The sequence below is a fragment of the Schistocerca nitens genome, chromosome 4, assembly GCF_023898315.1.
Source record: "Schistocerca nitens isolate TAMUIC-IGC-003100 chromosome 4, iqSchNite1.1, whole genome shotgun sequence".
NCBI classification, from domain to species: domain Eukaryota; kingdom Metazoa; phylum Arthropoda; class Insecta; order Orthoptera; family Acrididae; genus Schistocerca; species Schistocerca nitens.
In genome coordinates this window covers 741028318-741049923 of record NC_064617.1, presented here as the reverse complement: position 1 = coordinate 741049923, position 21606 = coordinate 741028318, and the positions used below count along the sequence as shown (strand labels likewise).

Here is a 21606-nt window from a genome sequence, read left to right as displayed (position 1 = left end):
AGATGCTGTACTGCTACCATATACAAGACAAATTCAACATACACATTCATTCGTACAGACGATAAAGAGGGAAAGAAAATTTGGGAGCAAAGAACGTAGGTAATGTACATAGGATTGGATGCTTACTGGAAAAGTTGATACTTTAATGTAATTGAGTCACTGAATGGAGGCAAAAGAAAGTAAAGAAACTAAATTACAAATAATTTGAGCGTGACAGCGGGAAATACAAGTTAAATAGTAAGAAACGAATCTAACAGAGACGTTTGAAGGAATTTTATTTTATACTTTAGAAATTTTACTGCCATAATCATTCAACTTTGCTTGACCAAAACACAGTGTACACTATAGATTCCTTCTTTTTTTTTGCACTTACCAACATAGGATCCATACAAGATAGTATTGATAGAGGAAACAGATAAGATGCATAGAAGAGCAGCATGTTTTGTTACAGGTTCATTTAGTCAGCAGGGAAACGTCATAGAGTTGATAAAGGGATTGCAGTGGCAAACGGGCAAAAGAAGCGTTCAGCATCACGGGTGATTTAATGTTACAGTTCTTAGAGCGAATGTTCGTAGGAGAGTCAACAAATACATTATTTCCTCCTGTGTATATCTCGCAAAAAAGGCATGGGGATAAAATTAGAGAGATTCGAGCCGACACGGAGGCTTACCGGCACGCGTTCTTCCCGGGAACTAATCGCGACTGGAACAGGAAGGGGGAAAATGACAGTGGGACACTAAGTACCCTCCGCCATACATCGCAAGATGGCTTGTAGAGTCTAGATGTAGATGTAGCCGTTTAGTTACCTTTACGAAGTCCGTTCCCGTTAGAGCAAAATCCTTTCTGTCCCACTCTATCGTTCAGTCACCTTCGAGAAGTCCTTCTCAGTAGCAAGAACGCGACTCTGGAACAACCTCCCAGTTATATTAGAGGCATAAATAACATTTCCAGCTTCAGGAGACAGGCTATCTTCTTAAAAAACAATAAGGGATACCATTTTCCCTGTAAGCACTCGTTACCTTTGTACACCCCTCTTTGCAGCCTGATCTTCCTCATTTCCCAGTATTCTTTGCCGATGCAGTCTCCTTAAATTTCCTTTTCCCAGTCGCAATATCAGAAAATAACTATTTTGTACGCCCATAAATTCTTCTTATATCTGCACTTTCGTTATTGTTGTTAAAGTCACAACTGTCAGTATTAACTTTATTAGTTCAGAGTTACTATAATTTACTCACATAGCCATTTCAGCCACTCAAATAATTTTAATACTAGCTGTCGTATTAAAATTATTATTTTTTCGGTAACTGAGTTGTAACAGATAGTGTATGTGTGAAACAATGGTCCGATGTAGGATGAGGCCTGATAACCCTACTCAGAGCAGGAGAAACAAATAAATAATTTAAATATCTGATTAAGAAAAATGTTTGGTTGCATTGACAATGTCAGTTTCAGGTTCCACCAGAAACCAGTTTCAGAGTAAAATAAGAAACCTTTTAGCAACTAGAGGCAACGGCCTTGCCGCTGTGGATACACCGGTTTCCGTCAGATCACCGAAGTTAAGCGCTGTCGGGCGTGGCCGGCATTTGGATGGGTGACCATCTGGGCCGCCATGGGCTGTTGCCATTTTTCAGGGTGCACTCAGCCTCGTGATGCCAATTGAGGAGCTACTCGACCGAATGGTAGCGGCTCCGGTCAAAGAAAATCATCATAACGACCGGGAGAGCGGTGTGCTGACCACACGCCCCTCCTATCCCCATCCTGAGCTGAGGATGATACGGCGGTCGGATAGTCCCGATGGGCCGCTTGTGACCTGAAGACGGAGTGCTTTTTTTTAGCAACTAGAGAAGTTATTGGTCAGTTCACGACGTAGTTATGAAGCAACAGCGTTCTCCAAACATGTAGAAACTAATAATATTTATAAACGTAAATGTTGTTTTCCAAATACGATTGACTGTTGAAAAAGAAATTCGTAATCAGGTAAATGTATTGTCAAGTTGTTGTCATTACGTCCAATTATTCGCAGAGCTGTCTAGAAGAGGTTCAAGATGAGATACCCGTATTACCCGTATTACACAAATGATTAATTCCCTCCCCCCCTCCCCCCCCCCCCCCAATATGTAGCCACAAGACTTTATTGATTGTGAAAAGGGGAACTTTCAAAACTTTTTAACATACGTGTGGCATAGTCCATAGTAGAGAAGTTCAGAGCTTACACACATTAGACGAAGTATACCTTGTGACTGTAGGTTCAGGGTCTCACCAATAGAAACAACTAAGACCTAAATGCGTGTGCGTTCCGGCAGAGGGCGGCCCGCCGGCCCTGGAGCGGCTGCTGAGCGTGCGCAGCGACCAGTCCTCCGTGTCGGGCGGCCAGGAGGCAGACGGCGGCGCCGTGGTGGAGGCTGGCGCGGCCCAGGAGGAGCCGGTGCCAGAAGTGGGGCTGCTGGGCGTGCTGCGCCTCAACGCCCCCGAGTGGCCGCTCATCGCCCTCGGCACGCTGGGCGCGCTCGTCGTCGGCTTCGCCTTCCCCGCTTTCGCTATCGTCTTCGGAGATGTCATCGGGGTCAGTGGCTCGAGGAAAATGACATTAAGACAGCTGTTATTTATTACACATTCTCTCTTTCTTTTTTGTCTTTAGTCCTTTTTTCCGTAAGTAATACAGGTCACATACTGACTTCTGCGAATATAATAGAAGTGAAATGAAACTATATGGTTCCAGAGATCTATAGTATAAGTGAAATGAAACTACATGGGTCTAGAGACCTTTTTACGTCTCAGATACCTGTGATGTATCTATGCAGACGGAAACGACGAATGAAAATTCGTACCAAGGCCAGGATTCGAAATCAGGTCTCCTGCTCAGTTGGCAGATGCGCTAGTCACTACGCTAGCGTGACACAGTGGCTTTACACAAATGCACAGACTACCTTAGCACGCTACCCTCCTCAGTCCAAATTCCTATTCAGGCCTCAGCGCTCTTCGTGTTCCTCCTAAAATCTAAAAGCATTACAGAACCTCTCCAACTGTATTGGAGTAGCACCTCAGCTTTGAACGAAATGGGGGATCCCACCCCTAACTCAGTTATGGGTGCTTCAATCAAATGAACTATATGCTTCCAAAGATCCCTAAAACTCTCAAATATCTATGACTGTGGAGTGCATACTGTAAGACCTTCGGTACACACACCATCAGATTATTGGACCTGTCGCTCTAACGAAGTACGCGAGTGTCAGCAATATGTCTCGTGGTCTTATCGTGGCGTGTTTATCTTCTGCCGTTAGGTCAGACGATAGAAATGCCACTTGCACACTTAGAGTAGCAGATTGACGGTGACCAACTTTAAACAGAACTTGATTAATTTTCACACACATTTATTAAAATAATAAAAATCATAGAAATTACTTAACTTGATTCTGGATGCTGTTTACAATTGACAATCTGAAGTTCCTTTGGTCTTGGTACGTTAATCTTATTCTCACGTATCTCTGATACTTGACAAAAGTGTCTATACAGTTATCTTCATGGCTATGTACAGGAATATGATAATCTTATTGGGCAAAGACTGAAACTTGACTATAGACTAATGCAGACTCATGCAGACTGACTAATCGGAGGTCTGTACACTCGTTATAATACCTCGAGCGTTCAGGTATCACTGCGCAAGTGTGATCCGCGAGGATGAAAGGTTCTACGTTAGCAGCAATCTCATTGGCTGCGTTACGTATTAATACGCGGATCGGCGGAAGCAGAATTTGGTCCGTCTCTAAGACAGCGCCATCTCGTAGTGCGGAGACGGACGAGCGCTGCGCCTGCGCTGTTGTGCTTAACGGGGCGCGCTCTAGTGGGAAAGTTGCGTACGCGCTGACTACGCGGAACTATGTACACAACAATGATATACGTATGCAGCCTCCAATACAGTTGGAAAGCTTCTGCAACGCTCTTCGAATTTAGGGGGAACACCAAGTGGACTGAGCCGGGTATGTCCGCATCTCGTGGTCGTGCGGTAGCGTTCTCGCTCCCCACGCCCAGCAACTGCTGTTGTTGCTGCTGATGTTGATCGTTATAACCAACGTAGACTCTATGAGGAACATTTCACCAAACTGCTTTTTTCTCTCCTGTGTACCAAGCAGAAAACTCCACTAATCTTGAAAGACCTGTTTGTGCACTTCATTTACTTCTTTTCAAAGCATCATTGCTGTGGGAAAGACGGATATGATAAAGCAAATTCCCACCGTCAGCACTCTCTTTTACTGTGGTCTTGCTTCTCGTTCTGACAAACCTGCAGGTTACTCGCAATAAGAAAGCATAGTACGTAACTACAACGGCTCTTCGTTATATTGCTTTGAATCTCAGGAAATATTTGTTCTCGTTAACATTTTTTGTTTTTTTTTTTTCTAGGTTCTTTCGCTCCCAGATCCGGATGAAGTCCGCAGTCAGACCAACTGGTACAGCATACTATTCGTCGTCATCGGCGTCGTTCTTGCCATCGCCTCTTTCTTACAGGTATGTTTTGCGTTTACAATCCGAGGTGCTGCCAACTGAACTGAAAAAACAAAGAAGAAAAAAGAAAGGCGCATCATGTAGTTTCTGAGTTAGCCCTAGGGCATTATACATTGTTAAAGCTGAGATTCGCTGCAAAAAACGGCTGCCGTTATTATACAGGATGTCCCAGGAGGATTGGTCATTACCCAGGGATAAGACAGCATGTAAAAAGTATACCTTTAAAACCAAGAGCAGTTCTTCATCTTCTATACTGTGAAAAAAAAAACTCTTCTACTACAAGCTCTTTGATTTCCACTTTTGAGAAGTACTGACCAAAACAAGAAAATATTGTCTAGTAAACATGTGCCTTACACTGCATACCTTCAGAGCTGTGTGCAACTGCTCATCTTCGCTACTGTGAAACACATCTCTTCTACTGAACAAGAGGTCGTTGCTCTAAAGGTATGCACTTCAGTGCCCAAGTTTAATAGACTGTTTTTTTTCTTGTTCTGGTCCATGCTAGCTCCACCGAAAATACGGAAAGCATAAGAGCTTGGAAAAGAAGAGATTAGTTTCACAGTATTGTAACCTCCCCGTGAAAATTGTGAAGAAAGATGATTGATCATTAAACCCACAATAATATTAATTAAATAATGAACCATGAACTGTATGTAACATCTTAACACAAATAATTAAACCTGATAAATTTTATAAGGGCAGCAACGCTGACCTTCGGCCCTGTGAAAATAATTAAACCTGATAAATTCTTACCTCAGTAACACTGCATCTATATCTGCTCTTATTTTTCCGCACAGCTCCGTGCAATGCTGGCGTATATTTAATTTTGATTCTTGGAGGGAATGCATAGGAAATATTATTTAACTTGAAATGAATCTTTTTCTTTAAAAAAGTTACTTTATAGAAAAATTATTATTGGGGCATTTTTGAACAAATTAATTACAATTAACATACGTTATTAGCTGAGCGCAATGCTGCTTCATTACCTTCTATAATAATATACATATCGTCCACCACATTCCTGACCAAACTCGTGGGCAGAGCACACCGCGGACGCATGCCGACTCGCCACACACAACTGTACCAGACTGCTACTACTCTCCAACTGTCGACTCGCGCGGTCAAGCGCAGACTAGCAACGATAAATAACTCTCTGATCAGAGATTCTGTCATGCCTCGCCATCGCTGGTAATGAATACATATGAAACGTACACGTTTCAGTATCGAAGATAAAGTAGTGCTCGTAGCCCATAAGGTATGCATTTTAGAGTCCATATTTATTAGACTTTTTTCCTTCGATCGTTCGTTTCTCTCTTACCAGTGAATACCGACCATTCCTCCTGGGGCACCCTGCATTTTATTATTTGCCGATCCGTCAGAATCTTCATTTCCCTGTGGTGTAAGTAACGTTTGTCAAAATAAAATGATGGCCATTAAAACTGCAGCACCATGAAGACAGCATGCAACAAAGGTTTAACTGACGTGCTTCGATATGCAGACGATTAGCATTCCAGCGCAACTGCAATAAGTAGACAGGGACAACGCCGTCTCCATTGTGTATATAAGGAAAGACAATGCCGCAGGTTCAAATGACTCTGAGCACTATGGGACTTAACATCTGAGGTCATCAGTCCCCTAGAACTTAAAACTACTTAAACCTAACTAACCTAAGGACATCACACACATCCAAGCCCGAGGCGCAGCAGGTTCCTCATTCAGAAATTGCCTGTTCGTTTATGAGGATATCGTGTTATGTCCTCTGTATTATGGAGAAACATCTACCAGCACATGGCGGAATTGGATAGTGGCAGAATCGTGACCTATGCAACTTATCGTTTGGCAATATTGTAGCTCTTGTTGGTAGGAAATATTCATGCCTGGGACGTATTGAACGACAAGCAAGGTTTCAACGATCCCACGCGACTAGCGACCGAGAGGATAGAAACAATATTCACTTGGCTTGGCTCTACAAGATTGTACAGCCACGTTATGTACTCTGAAACAAGACAGGTATCCACAAGGACAGTACAGCATCATCTGGAGCACCACGGACTGTTACTACAGTGGCCACTGCGGTGGCTTCCCTTGACGCTTCAGCAGAGAGAGGCGCGCCTGCAGTGTGACCGCTAACGACAATGCTGGACACAGTTATGGCAGCACGCCTGTGAAGGCTTCGAAGTGAACGGACTTTCCTAGTCTGCATTCGCCATCATCATACGCGCCCTAGCCGGCCGCGGTGGCCGTGCGGTTCTGGCGCTGCAGTCTGGAACCGCGGGACTGCTACGGTCGCAGGTTCGAATCCTGCCTCGGGCATGGGTGTGTGTGATGTCTTTAGGTTAGTTAGGTTTAAGTAGTTCTAAGTTCTAGGGGACTTATGACCTAAGATGTTGAGTCCCATAGTGCTCAGAGCCATACGCGCCCATCTCCTGGCGTTATGGTATGAGGTGTAAAAGGATCCGCAACAGAATCACCATTGGTTCTGCCCGTTAACTTAAACTAGAGCCACTACATTTCTGACGTGTTATGACTGATGGCTGTTCTCCATCTTCAAGGTCCCCGTGACTTTCAAAAAGATAGTGGAATACTGCATGTTGCGTGCGCTGCCCTCACCTACAGAAAGTGTCAGACTGTTGCTCTGACCAGCACGTTCTCCAAACATCTCACCTATTGCAAAGATCAAGTCAAGGGTTGCGAGAGACAGGCGCGTCACCACTTGCCAGCGACTATGACTGATAATCTCTAGCACAGAGTGGAAACAAAACTGAATGACCTTCTGTTATCTGACTTGGTGCCCAGTCAGGTTAGTACCATTGTTGCTCCCAGAGGTGGCAGCACCATCTGCTGTACGCCGAATCCTGTACAACCCAACATCGCCAACACTCTGATTATCTGATGAAATTCATTTTCCTAGAGACATAAGCGTCTCCGCTTTATCTTCGAAAGGATAGAAGCTGAAGTAATGAATTAAAATTTGTACTACAGCTTGGGTTTGAACCCAGGACTTCTGCTTACTGAACATGTGTGCTTACCACTACACCACGATGGCATTGTCAATAGAAGTCCGTGTTAGGGACGGCATTGGACTAGGGTAGACCGTGCTGCTGTGGTAATCATAATGCTGTGGTTGTGTAATGGTTAGCACATCTGCCTAAAAAGCAGGAGACCTGGCTTAAAGTCCTGAGCTTGGTACGAATTTTATTTCATTAATTCAGCTTCTATCCTTGTCGAGAATTTAATAATGTATCCTTTCTGTTGTTGTTGTTGTGGTCCTCAGTCCAGAGACTGGTTCGATGCAGCTCTCCATGCTACTCTATCCTGTGCAAACTTCTTCATCTCCCAGTACCTACTGCAACCTACATCCTTCTGAATCAGCTTAGTGTATTCATCTCTTGGTCTCTCTCTACGATTTTTAACCTCCATGCTGTTCACCAATACTAAATCGGTGATCCCTCGATGCATCAGAACATGTCCTACCAACCGATCCCTTCGTCTAGTCAAGTTGTGCCACAAATTTCTCTTCTCCCCAATTCTATTCAGTACGTCCTCATTAGTTATGTGATCTACCCATCTAATCTTCAGCATTCTCTTCTTGTCTAAACTATTTATCGTCCATGTTTCACTTCCATACATGGCTACACTCCATAGAAATACTTCCAGATACGACTCCCTGACACTTAATTCAATACTCGATGTTAACAAATTTCTCTCCTTCAGAAACGCTTTCCTTGCCATTGCCAATCTATATTTTATAGCCTCTCTACTTCGACCAGTATCAGTTATTTTGCTCCCCAAATAGCAAAACTTATTTACTACTTTAAGTGTCTCATTTCCTAATCTAATTCCCTCAGCATCACCAGACTTAATTCGACTACATTTCATTGTCCTCGTTTTGCTTCTGTTGATGTTCATCTTATATCTTCCTTTCAAGACACTGTCCATTGCTTTCAACTGCTGTTCCAAGTCCTTTGCTTTCTCTGACAGAATTACAATGTCATCGGCGAACCTCAAAGTTTTTATTTCTTCTCCGAATTTTTCTTTTGTTTCTTTTACTGTTTGCTCAATATACAGACTGAATAACATCGGGGATATAGTACAACCCTGTCTCACTCCCTTCCCAACCACTGCTTCCCTTTCATGCCCCTCGACTCTTAAAACTGCCATCCGGTTTTTGTACAAATTGTAAATAGCCTTTCGCTCGCTGTATTTTACCCCTGCCACCTTCAGAATTTGAGAGAGAGTGTTCCAGTCAACATTGTCAAAAGCTTTCTCTAAGTCTACAAATGCTAGAAATGTAGGTTTGCCTTTCCTTAATGTAGCTTCTAAGATAAGTCGTAGTGTCAGTATTGCCTCACGTGTTCAAATATTTCTACGGAATCCAAACTGATCTTCCCCGAGGTTGGCATCTACCAGTTTTTCCATTCATCTGTAAAGAATTCGCGTTAGTACTTTGCAGCCGTGACTTATTAAACTGATAGTTCGGTAATTTTCACATCTGTCAACACCTGCTTTCTTTGGGATTGGAATTATTATATTCTTCTTCAAGTCTGAGGGTATCTTGCTCATCAGATGGTAGAGTTTTGTCAGAGCTAACTCTCCAAAGGCTATCAGTAGTTCTAATGGAATGTTGTCTACTCCCGGGACCTTGTTTCGACTCAGGTCTTTCAGTGCTCTGTCAAACTCTTCACGCAGTATCTTACCTGCCATTTCATCTTCATCTACATCCTCTTCCATTTCCATAATATTGTCCTCAAGTACATCGCTCTTGTATAGACCCTCTATATACTCCTTCCACCTTTCTGCTTTCCCTTCTTTGCTTAGAACTGGGTTTCCATCTGAGCTCTTGATATTCATGCAAGTGGCTCTCTTTTCTCCAAAGGTCTCTTTAATTTTCCTGTAGGCAGTATTTATCTTGACTTTAGTGAGATATGCCTCTACATCCTTACATTTGTCCTCTAGCCATCCCTGCTTAGCCATTTTGCACTTCCTGTCGATCTCATTTTTGAGACGTTTGTATTCCTTTTTGCCTGCTTCACTTACTGTATTTTTGTATTTTCTCCTTTCATCAATTAAATTCAGTATCTCTTCTGTTACCCAAGGATTTCTGCCAGCCCTCGTCTTTTTACCTACTTGATCCTCTGCTGCCTTCACTATTTCATCCCTCAAAGCTGCCCATTCTTCTTCTACTGTATTTCTTTCCCCCATTCCTGTCAATCGTTCCCTTATGCTCTTCCTGAAACTCCCTACAACTTCTGATTCTGTCAGTTTATCCAGGTCACATCCCCTTAAATTCCCACCTTTTTGCAGTTTCTTCAGTTTTAATCTACAGTTCATAACCAATAGATTGTGGGCGGAGTCCACATCTGCCGCTGGAAATGTCTTACAATTTAAAACCTGGTTCCTAAATCTCTGTCTTACCATTATATAATCTGTCTGAAACCTTCCAGTATCTGCAGGCCTCTTCCATGTATACAACCTTTCATGATTCTTGAACCAAGTGTTAGCTATGATTAAGTTATGCTCTGTGCAAAATTCTACAAGGCGGCTTCCTCTTTCATTTCTTCCCCCCAATCCATATTCACCTACTATGTTTCCTTCTCTTCCTTTACCTACTATCGAATTCCAGTCACCCATGACTATTAAATTTTCGTCTCAATTCACTATCAGATTAATTTCTTTTATCTCATCATACATTTCATCAATCTCTTCGTCATCTGCGGAGCTACTTGGCATATAAACTTGTACTACCGTGGCAGGCGTGGGCTTCGTATCTGTCTTGGCCACAATAATGAGTTCACTATGCTGATTGTAGTAGCTTACCCGCACTCCTATTTTTTACTGATTATTAAACCTACTCCAGCATTACCCCTATTTGATTTTGTATTTATAACCTTGCACTCACCTGACCAGAAGTCTTGTTCCTCCTGCCACCGAACTTCACTAATTCCCACTATATCTAATTTTAACCGATCCATTTCCCTTTTTAAATTTTCTAACCTACCTACCCAATTAAGGGATCTGACATTCCACGCTCCGATCCGTAGAAAGCCAGTTTTCTTTCTCCTGATAACGACATCCTCCTGAGTAGTCCCCGGCCGGAGATCCGAATGGGGGACTATTTTACCTCCGAAATATTTTACCCAAGAGGACGCCATCATCATTTAACCATACAGTAAGGCTGCGTCCCCTCGGGAAAAATTACGGCTGTAGTTTCCCCTTGCTTTCTACTTTCTACTACACTGTATTTGCACAAAGAGTAAATTTTGTTTCTTGCTATTCAATATGTTCCTCAGCTTTAATGGCAAACAGTGTAGATCTATGCTGAAGTTATGAGAGTGTATGGTGACTTGACAACGACGCCACTCATATGACTGAAGTATCATTTATGAGGCACACTCTATCTTCGTAATAAACAAAATTACAACAATTGAGAGTGCTGCCTATGATATGCTAATACCACTGGCAGCTCCTCGTCTCGAAAGATACCAATGGAGCCTTTAAAACTAATCTCTCCATCGAAACAACAAGACACTATCTGAACCTCACAAGAAGCTGCGAAGACATTTGAAATTTGACACAGGAGACTCGCGCTACCTGGTGATTATAAACGGTAAGCCACTACTTCTGCATTTCAGTGTGAATGTGTGCCTGATTGGTTTCAGATATACATGTACGGTATCGCCGGGGAAAGACTGACATCACGCTTGCGGAAGATGGCGTTTGCGGCGATGCTGCGGCAGGAGGTGGCCTGGTTCGACGACAAGAACAACAGCACTGGAGCGCTCTGTGCCCGGCTGTCCGGCGACGCAGCCAGCGTCCAGGGGGTGAGTGATCTCTTCGCAATTATCAAGTTCTGTATCATTAGTATGATATATATTACAATAATTAATAGTACAGCATAATACAAGTAATGTTGTTAACAGTTTAACAAGGTCGATAGCCAAATGGTGTGCCACCAGATGCCTATGTACAGCTCACTCAATTCCCGTAAATCACGGCCCGTTGGTCTGTGGAGCAAGAGTTGGCACGCGAAAGCGTCCCAGATGTGTTCCATCGGGCTTAGATGAGGCGAATTCGGTGACCATGTCATAGTGGACACAGTGAATTCACTATCGTGCTCCTCAAACAACTGTAGCACGATTCTGCCTCCCCCCCCTCCCCCCCCTCTCTCTAACTCTCTCTGTGAATGCTCGTTTGCTTGCGTGTGTGTGTGTGTGTGTGTGTGTGTGTGTGTGTGTGTGTGTGTGTGTGTGTGTGTGTGTGTGTGTGTGTGTGTGTGTGATTTAACTATTGTACTATATGTTGTAGCTATAATTTTAGTATTTCATTTCATTATCAATAGACAGTGTAGAAAGAGAAAAATAATTAACAGAAATATGACTGAAATTGGTCATTTTCATAAAGGCGTATGTCTGTAATAGTTCACTCGAAAGGTATCGTCAGAAAACGAAGAACTAAAAGAACAAAGAGGAATTGAAGCTGTGACAGGCTGGGCTACAGTACATAATTTTATGTCCACAATGTTCAACAACTTGAAAACTTTGTTTCGTTTCGTAGTGGGAACACGTGTCTATTACTCCGTCCTATAATGGATCTCGTGCTTAAAGAGCTGAAACTTCTGGAGGGCTTGCATACACTCTTCCATTTTTCGTAATTAATCACCAGTAAAGAACCATTACGCAAAAGAAGTGCTGAAATACTGATCACTTTTCATTCTACAACTTTCACGAAAATAACGTAAATTAGTATTACCTCCACGTCAACGCTTCTCTTCGCTGAAGTATGCGGTGTTCCATCGACGTTCTGTGGCTCGAATTTGTGCGTCCTCTCGCTTGAAGATTGAACGTGGTGGTTACAATCAAACTATCGTTACCTGAGTCATTGTAGACAAAAAACTATTTACCATATAAATCTCAAACTTTATAGTAATTACGTTCAGACATCGCGCTGCAGGACTGGCGTTGTTAGTAGTGTTAGTGTCACAATTTGCCGTTAAGTGCCGGTATTGGTACGGTGACGTATTGCTGAAACACAAGCAGCAGTTGTGAATTACAATTGCTGATAGCATGGGTCTGGACAAGGTGAGCAGGGCTTTACTCGTAAAACTATTTTCTCAAAACAACAGCAGCAGTGCTGCTTTTCTTCTCGAGTATCTACGCGTTAAAGGAATACGGAGAGGTCGTCTTTCCGCGCCTTAGTAATTCGAAGTTCGAATAAACTAGAGATTTGGGAACTGCTCCTGGGAGAAGCCAATTGAGCCACAAACTGTTAAAGAAGTTAGTGTTGCCATGGCAGAGAATGCTGGACGCAGTGTGCGATCTTCAAGCAGTGCACGAGCTGTTTCACGTCATCTGAACAATAAACGGTTCATCGTTCCAAAAGTGCTGGAATAATTGTGAAATGGTATCTCTGGTGCGGGTTCAGGCTGTCATCGACGCAGATGCTCATCGTATTGAGCAACATTTGTAATCTATGACGTAAACATGGTACGTTATTAACGAAGGTTACCTCTCAGGTGGGAATTAAAATGTGTTTCTTTCGATGGTTTTGTTCGTTATTTACCTTCCACATGTTCTTACAAGTATGTTTGTACAAAATTTCATTTTCCTACGCTCACTCGTTTTTCGTGAGGATCGTCTCAAGCAGCGAAAGTGTAATTATAACCACTCTGTAATTTAAATTTCTAACTGTACTGCTCTACTACCTCGATGGAAGTTATCTTATACTTCGAAATAACATGCGTATGTGAAATGTGTGTCATTTCAAGCATTATGAGATCGCTATGCAGAAGAAAATATACAAAAGCGAATATCAAACACCGAAACAACAAATGGATGAAACGTCACGATTCTGAACGAAATAAAATTACGTTTAGACACTGGTAGCGTTGCGAAAACATCACGTAACACCGGGTACCATGGTACGTTTTCACATGGTAAAAGCATACCAGATTTAAAGGCTCCAGTTTGCAGAGGAGCTTACTGCGAAAGATGTGAAACGAAATTTTTTCGGTTTTTTTTATTTTATTCCTTGGAGGAGGGCGGGCATTGGGGAGAGAAGCGTACTCAATTTTTCAGCTTCTATTGGCCGTCAAAGGAAGGTCAAATGTAGATTAGACGCCAACAATTTGCAGGCATAGGTCAGACATTGTTGCAAAGTTAAATGAAACTGTATGGTTGCAGAAGCCTTTTCAAGTCTCAAACATCTGTGATTTGTATATGCAGATTGAATTGACGAAGGAAAATTTGTACAAAGGCTGCAATTCAAACCGGGGCTGCCGGCTCTCGAAGTAAATTCGCTAACCAGTACGCCACTCGGGCACAATGCTTTGGAGGACTGCACAGATTAGCCTAGGGTGCTTCGCTCCTCCCTCAAACTTCCATATCACTCTTCAGCCTGTACAGTTAGAGAGCCTCTACAGTGCTGTGGAGTTAGGGAGAATACCAGATGGACTGAGGAATGAATGAGTATTTAGACTGATGAGGAAAGGGTACTATGGTAGTCCGTGCAGTCGTACCAAGCCACTTAGCCAGAGTGACACAGAGCTAAGCGCATCTGCATAGTGATCAGGAGACCTTGGTTCAAATTCCGGCCACGGTAAAATTTTAATTCGTCGCTTCAGTCTGCATATAATCATTTTGCAAAGCTTTGTGTTAATTGAGGGTAGTAACCGAGGGTATCGGGACTTTTGGGTTGGGCTTATACTAAGAGGCCGACAACATGGGTGGCGCTGTAAACGCGTGTTAGTGGCGCCACAAGCTCTGCTCAGCTTGTGTAAAATGCTGAGCAATAAGTAGAGGATATTTCATTAAGTTTTCAACAATATTTAACAGAAAGCACAATAGAAACTTGCTGCCTTGTACATAACTTTGTCAGGAAAAGAGATATGTGTAAGTTTGAGGACACAGTTTGCCCTGCCAGACTAGACGATGAGGTGTCAGTAGACAACTCTCCACCTGGAAACGTTGCAAAATGCACCCGCACTGAATTTGTTGATTACTTCGCGGATGAATGGACTTGTAAATAAGTTAAATATAATTCAAATTTCAAACCAGGATTAACATGCAGCTGAGTTGTTACAACTGTGCATGCACCGAATTTGTTAAGTATTTTAGCTACCACAGTATTTCCTGTATTAGAGATATTTTTTGGAAATAATCAATACTTTTCTTACCTGTTAAGTATTTCTCTATTGTGGACGTGTCAGTGAAATATGTTTTGAATTTTCGTATGATAAACTACGACGTATTTTTCTTTGCAATCTCGTTGCTGCAATCGTCATGTTTCAATTCCCTTATGGCAGGCCTCATTTCAGTTTCAATGGCAAAATTTTTGTCATGATGTTTCGTCTGTCCAACGCCATTGTCAACTACAGTGCAAACCACTCACTTCCTGAAACTTCCTGGCAGATTAAAACTGTGTGCCCGACCGAGACTCGAACTCGGGACCTTTGCCTTTCGCGGGCAAGTGCTCTACCACTGAGCTACCGAAGCACGACTCACGACCGGTACTCACAGCTTTACTTCTGCCAGTACCTCGTCTCCTACCTTCCAAACTTTACAGAAGTTCTCCTGCGAACCTTGCAGAACTAGCACTCCCGAAAGAAAGGATATTGCGGAGACATGGCTTAGCCACAGCCTGGGGGATGTTTCCAGAATGAGATTTTCACTCTGCAGCGGAGTGTGCGCTGATATGAAACTTCCTGGCAGATTAAAACTGTGTGCCCGACCGAGACTCGAACTCGGGACATTTGCCTTTCGCGGGCAAGTGCTCTACCACTGAGCTACCGAAGCACGACTCACGACCGGTACTCACAGCTTTACTTCTGCCAGTACCTCGTCTCCTACCTTCCAAACTTTACAGAAGTTCTCCTGCGAACCTTGCAGAACTAGCACTCCCGAAAGAAAGGATATTGCGGAGACATGGCTTAGCCACAGCCTGGGGGATGTTTCCAGAATGAGATTTTCACTCTGCAGCGGAGTGTGCGCTGATATGAAACTTCCTGGCAGATTAAAACTGTGTGCCCGACCGAGACTCGAACTCGGGACCTTTGCCTTTCGCGGGCAAGTGCTCTACCACTGAGCTACCGAAGCACGACTCACGACCGGTACTCACAGCTTTACTTCTGCCAGTACCTCGTCTCCTACCTTCCAAACTTTACAGAAGTTCTCCTGCGAACCTTGCAGCGCACACTCCGCTGCAGAGTGAAAATCTCATTCTGGAAACATCCCCCAGGCTGTGGCTAAGCCATGTCTCCGCAATATCCTTTCTTTCGGGAGTGCTAGTTCTGCAAGGTTCGCAGGAGAACTTCTGTAAAGTTTGGAAGGTAGGAGACGAGGTACTGGCAGAAGTAAAGCTGTGAGTACCGGTCGTGAGTCGTGCTTCGGTAGCTCAGTGGTAGAGCACTTGCCCGCGAAAGGCAAAGGTCCCGAGTTCGAGTCTCGGTCGGGCACACAGTTTTAATCTGCCAGGAAGTTTCATATCAGCGCACACTCCGCTGCAGAGTGAAAATCTCATTCTGGAAACATCCCCCAGGCTGTGGCTAAGCCATGTCTCCGCAATATCCTTTCTTTCGGGAGTGCTAGTTCTGCAAGGTTCGCAGGAGAACTTCTGTAAAGTTTGGAAGGTAGGAGACGAGGTACTGGCAGAAGTAAAGCTGTGAGTACCGGTCGTGAGTCGTGCTTCGGTAGCTCAGTGGTAGAGCACTTGCCCGCGAAAGGCAAAGGTCCCGAGTTCGAGTCTCGGTCGGGCACACAGTTTTAATCTGCCAGGAAGTTTCATATCAGCGCACACTCCGCTGCAGAGTGAAAATCTCATTCTGGAAACATCCCCCAGGCTGTGGCTAAGCCATGTCTCCGCAATATCCTTTCTTTCGGGAGTGCTAGTTCTGCAAGGTTCGCAGGAGAACTTCTGTAAAGTTTGGAAGGTAGGAGACGAGGTACTGGCAGAAGTAAAGCTGTGAGTACCGGTCGTGAGTCGTGCTTCGGTAGCTCAGTGGTAGAGCACTTGCCCGCGAAAGGCAAAGGTCCCGAGTTCGAGTCTCGGTCGGGCACACAGTTTTAATCTGCCAGGAAGTTTCATATCAGCGCACACTCCGCTGCAGAGTGAAAATCTCATTCTGGCACTCACTTCCTCTTTGCAGCAGCTACTGCTCTAAGGACGTGTGCGTTAGCCGCACTGCGCTCGAGGGATTGAAACAGTGGTGCCGCTGTGGTGCAGTCAGAATGATACCATAACGTTGCTTGCATAGTCACGAGTGGATCCACTTTTTCTGGTCGCCACTCGTGCCGAAGCAGACCACAGACACGGCCAGCAGCGCCATCGTTCAGTGGCCGTGACTGCGTAAGAAATCGCTCATATACCAGCAGCATTCGCCATTGGCAGCGCTGCTGAGAAGCACTGCTGAGTGGATACGTCCGAATAGGTCATTAGTTTTTGGTGTTGTGTGCTTCATAATGGTGCAGCGTACGTTGAAGCGCAGGCTTGCCATAGCCCCAGGTACTTGCGTCTGGCTGCGCGGTCCTTGTGGCGGTGGCACAGTTCCCTGGCTCCTGTGCGGCGTAGTCTGTTCCTCTGCAGCCAGCTGCTACTACTTCTGTGTGACCCTCACTACTTCTAGCACATGAAGTACACACTCAGTGACTTAATACGGGAAACGACAGCGAAAGAAAGAAATTACTGGAGTAGTAAGTAAATGTCAGTTAAAACCTGTCGTTCTTTGTGATTTAGTACTGACCCCAATAAATCTGACATGCTACAAGTGAGTGACATTAACGACAAATTAAATACACTACTGGCCATTAAAATTGCTACACCAAGAAGAAATGCAGACGATAAACGGGTATTCATTGGATGAATATATTATACCAGAACTGACATGTGATTACATTTTCAAGCAATTTGGATGCATAGATCCTGAGAAATCAGTACCCAGAACAATTACCTCTGGCCGTAATAACGGCCTTTATACGCCTGGGCATTGAGTCAAACAGAGCTTGGATGGTGTGCACAGGTACAGCTGCCCATGCAGCTTCAACACGATACCACAGTTCATCAAGAGTAGTGACTGGCGTATTGTGAAGAGCCAGCTGCTCGGCCACCATTGACCAGACGTTTTCAATTGGTGACAGATATGGAGAACGTGCTGGCCAGTGCAGCAGTCGAACATTTTCTGTATACAGAATGACCCGTACAAGACCTGCAACATGCGGTCGTGCGTTATCCTGCTGAAATGTAGAGTTTCGCAGGGTTCGAATGAAAGGTAGAGCCACTGGTCGTAACACATCTGAAATGTAATGTCCACTGTTCAAAGTGCCGTCAATGCGAACAAGAGGAGACCGAGACGTGTAACCAATGGCACCCCAAACCATCACGCCCGGTGATACGTCAATATGACGATGACGAATACACTCTTCCAATGTGCGTTCACAGCGATGTCGCCAAACACGGATGCGACCATCATGATGCTGTAAACAGGACCTGGATTCATCCGAAATATGACGTTTTGCCATTCGTGCACCCAGGTTCGTCGTCGAGTACACCATCGCAGGCGCTCCTGTCTGCTATACAGCATCAAGGGTAACCGCAGCCATGGTCTCCGAGCTGATAGTCCATGCTGCTCCAAACGTCGTCGAACTGTTCGTCCAGATGGTTGTTGTCTTGCAAACAAAAAAATGGATCAAATGGCTGTGAGCACTATGGGACGTAACATCTATGGTCATCAGTCCCCCAGAACTTAGAACTACTTAAACCTAACTAACATAAGGACATCACACAACACCCAGTCATCACGAGGCAGAGAAAATCCCTGACCCCGCCGGGAATCGAACCCAGGAACCCGGGCGTGGGATGTCTTGCAAACGTCCCCATCTGTTGACTCAGGGATCGAGACGTGGCTGCACGATACGTTACAGCCATGCAGATAAGATGCCTGTCATCTCGACTGCTAGTGGTACGAGGCCGTTGGGATCCAGCACGGCGTTCCGTATTACCCTCCTGGACCCACCGATACCATATTCTGCTAACAGTCATTGGATCTCGACCAACGCGAGTGGCAATGTCGCGATACGATAAACTGCAATCGCGATAGGCTACAATCCGACCTTTATCAAAGTCGGAAACGTGATGGTACGCATTTCTCCTCCTTACACGAGGCATCACAACAACGTGTCACCAGGCAACGCCGGTCAATTGCTTTTTGTGTATGAGAAATCGGTTGGAAACTTTCCTCATGTCAGCACGTTGCAGATGTCGCCACCCGCGCCAACCTTGTGTGAATGCTCTGAAAAGTTAATCATTTGCATATCACATCATCATCTTCCTCCCTAGGTGAAATTTCGCGTCTGTAGCACGTCATCTTCGTGGTGTAGCAATTTTAATGGCCAGTAGTGTAAGTTCTCGTTTTCCTGGTATTTTCAGCATTGCACAACACGGCTCCTGCTCTACTGTTAAAGCAATTTTAAAGCGGTTTCTTATTGTAAAGGCGTGCAACGTAGCTCTAGTTCTCATGTGCTGAAATGCATACACAGTGGAATGACAAAAGTCATAGAATATCTCCTAACATCGTGTCGGATGTCCTTTTGCCCGGCAAAGTGCCCATCTTGACGTGACATGGGCTCGACAAGCTGTTGGAAGTCACCTGCAGAAATATTACTCCATGCTGCCTCTGTAGCCGCCCACAATTGCCGAAGTATTGCTGGTGAGGGATTTTATGCACAAACTGACCTTTCGATTATGTCCCATAAAAGTTCGATGGGGTTTACGTCGGGCGAACTGGGTGACCAAATCATTCGCTCGAAATGTCCAGAATGTTCTTCAAACCAATCGCAAACAATTGTTCCCTTGTAACATTAAGTCCTTGAATGGCTGAAAATGGTCTTCAAGTAGCCGAACATAACCATTTCCAGCCAATGATCGGTTCATTTGGACTAGAGGATCCAGTCCATTTCATGCAATCACAGCCCATGCCATTATGCATCCACCATCAGCTTGCACAGTACCTTGTTAACAACGTGGATCTGCGAAACATTCGTGCCCTACCATTAGCCCTTACCAACAGAAATCGGGACTCATCTGACCAGGTCAGTTGCGTAGGGTCCAACTTATATGGTCACAAACCCAGGAGAGGCGCTTCAGGCTAGGGAGTACTGTTAACAAAGGCACTCGCGTCTGTCGTCTGCTTCCGTAGCCCATTCACGCCACATTTCGCCGCACAGTGCTAACGGATACTTCCGTCGTACTGCCGTTATTTCACGCAGTGTTGCTTGTCTGTTAGCACCGACAACTCTATGCGAAAGCCGCTGCTCTCGGTCATTAAGTGAGTGCGTTGTCAGTGGTGAGACGCAACGCCTCAGATTTGGTATTCTTGGCACACTCTTGACGCTGTTGATCTCGGAATGCTGAATTCCCTAACGATTTCCGACATGGAATGTGCCATGCGTCGATATCTAACTACCATTCCGCGTTCAAAGTCTGTTAATTCCTACCGGAAAACATTCTTCAGGTTTAAGCTACAGGTTTTGCGCGTGATGTATAGACAAAATAACGAAGGACGATTGGAAATCTTTTCACAGGAATCACCTGAATACAAATGGCAGCTCCACCAATGCACTGTTCTTTTATACTCTTACCTTGTGTACGCGATACTACCGCCATCTGTATATGTCCTTACCGCTATCCGTGACTTTTGTCACCTCAGTGTGTATCCCATCAAATCCAGTGGGGGAATTTTACTCACTCTGAATTTTTTGAGTGTGCACAACTGCCCAGTATATCCGTACTAACCGCATGCTATGTGTAGAAAACATTAACTAGAGGAAGTGATGTCTATGTGAAGATATCTTCATTGTTGTTGTTGTGGTCTTCAGTCCTGAGACTGGTTTGATGCAGCTCTCCATGCTACTCTATCCTGTGCAAGCTTCTTCATCTCCCAGTACCTATTGCAACCTACATCCTTCTGAATCTGGTTAGTGTATTCATCTCTTGGTCTCCCTCTACGATTTTTACCCTCCACGCTGCCCTCCAATGCTAAATTTGTGATCCCTTGATGCCTCAAAACATGTCCTACCAACCGATCCCTTCTTCTAGTCAAGTTGTGCCACAAACTTCTCTTCTCCCCAATCCTATTCAATACCTCCTCATTAGTTACGTGATCTATCCACCTTACCTTCAGCATTCTTCTGTAGCACCACATTTCGAAAGCTTCTATTCTCTTCTTGTCCAAACTGGTTATCGTCCATGTTTCACTTCCATACATGGCTACACTCCATACATATACTTTCAGAAACGACTTCCTGACACTTAAATCTATACTCGATGTTAACAAATTTCTCTTCTTCAGAAACGATTTCCTTGCCATTGTCAGTCTACATTTTATATCCTCTCTACTTCGACCATCATCAGTTATTTTACTCCCTAAATAGCAAAACTCCTTTACTACTTTAAGTGTCTCATTTCCTAATCTAATCCCCTCAGCATCACCCGATTTAATTTGACTACATTCCATTATCCTCGTTTTGCTTTTGTTGATGTTCATCTTATATCCTCCTTTCAAGACACTGTCCATTCCGTTCAACTGCTCTTCCAAGTCCTTTGCTGTCTCTGACAGAATTACAATGTCATCGGCGAACCTCAAAGTTTTTACTTGTTCTCCATGAATTTTAATACCTACTCCGAATTTTTCTTTTGTTTCCTTTACTGCTTGCTCAATATACAGATTGAATAACATCGGGGAGAGGCTACAACCCTGTCTCACTCCTTTCCCAACCACTGCTTCCCTTTCATGCCCCTCGACTCTTATAACTGCCATCTGGTTTCTGTACAAATTGTAAATAGCCTTTCGCTCCCTGTATTTTACCCCTGCCACCTTCAGAATTTGAAAGAGAGTATTCCAGTTAACGTTGTCAAAAGCTTTCTCTAAGTCTACAAATGCTAGAAACGTAGGTTAGCCTTTTCTTAATCTTTCTTCTAAGATAAGTCGTAAGGTTAGTATTGCCTCACGTGTTCCAACATTTCTACGGAATCCAAACTGATCTTCCCCGAGATCCGCTTCTACCAGTTTTTCCATTCGCCTTTAAAGAATTCGCGTTAGTATTTTGCAGCTGTGACTTA

At 44.2% G+C, this 21606-nt stretch overlaps 1 protein-coding gene and 1 pseudogene across 2 annotated transcripts in view; both read left to right on the top strand.

Moving 5' to 3' along the window:
* LOC126252982 (ATP-dependent translocase ABCB1-like) overlaps nucleotides 1-21606 on the top strand; it is a 251623-nt gene that overhangs the window by 193180 nt on the left and 36837 nt on the right. For both annotated transcript variants that reach the window (XM_049954010.1, XM_049954009.1), the window contains 3 exons: nucleotides 2304-2563; nucleotides 4399-4503; nucleotides 11160-11321. In XM_049954010.1, the coding sequence (XP_049809967.1) occupies nucleotides 2304-2563; nucleotides 4399-4503; nucleotides 11160-11321 (527 nt within the window). The remainder of the gene's footprint in view (nucleotides 1-2303; nucleotides 2564-4398; nucleotides 4504-11159; nucleotides 11322-21606) is intronic.
* On the top strand, nucleotides 1506-1623 carry LOC126254183 (5S ribosomal RNA; annotated as a pseudogene).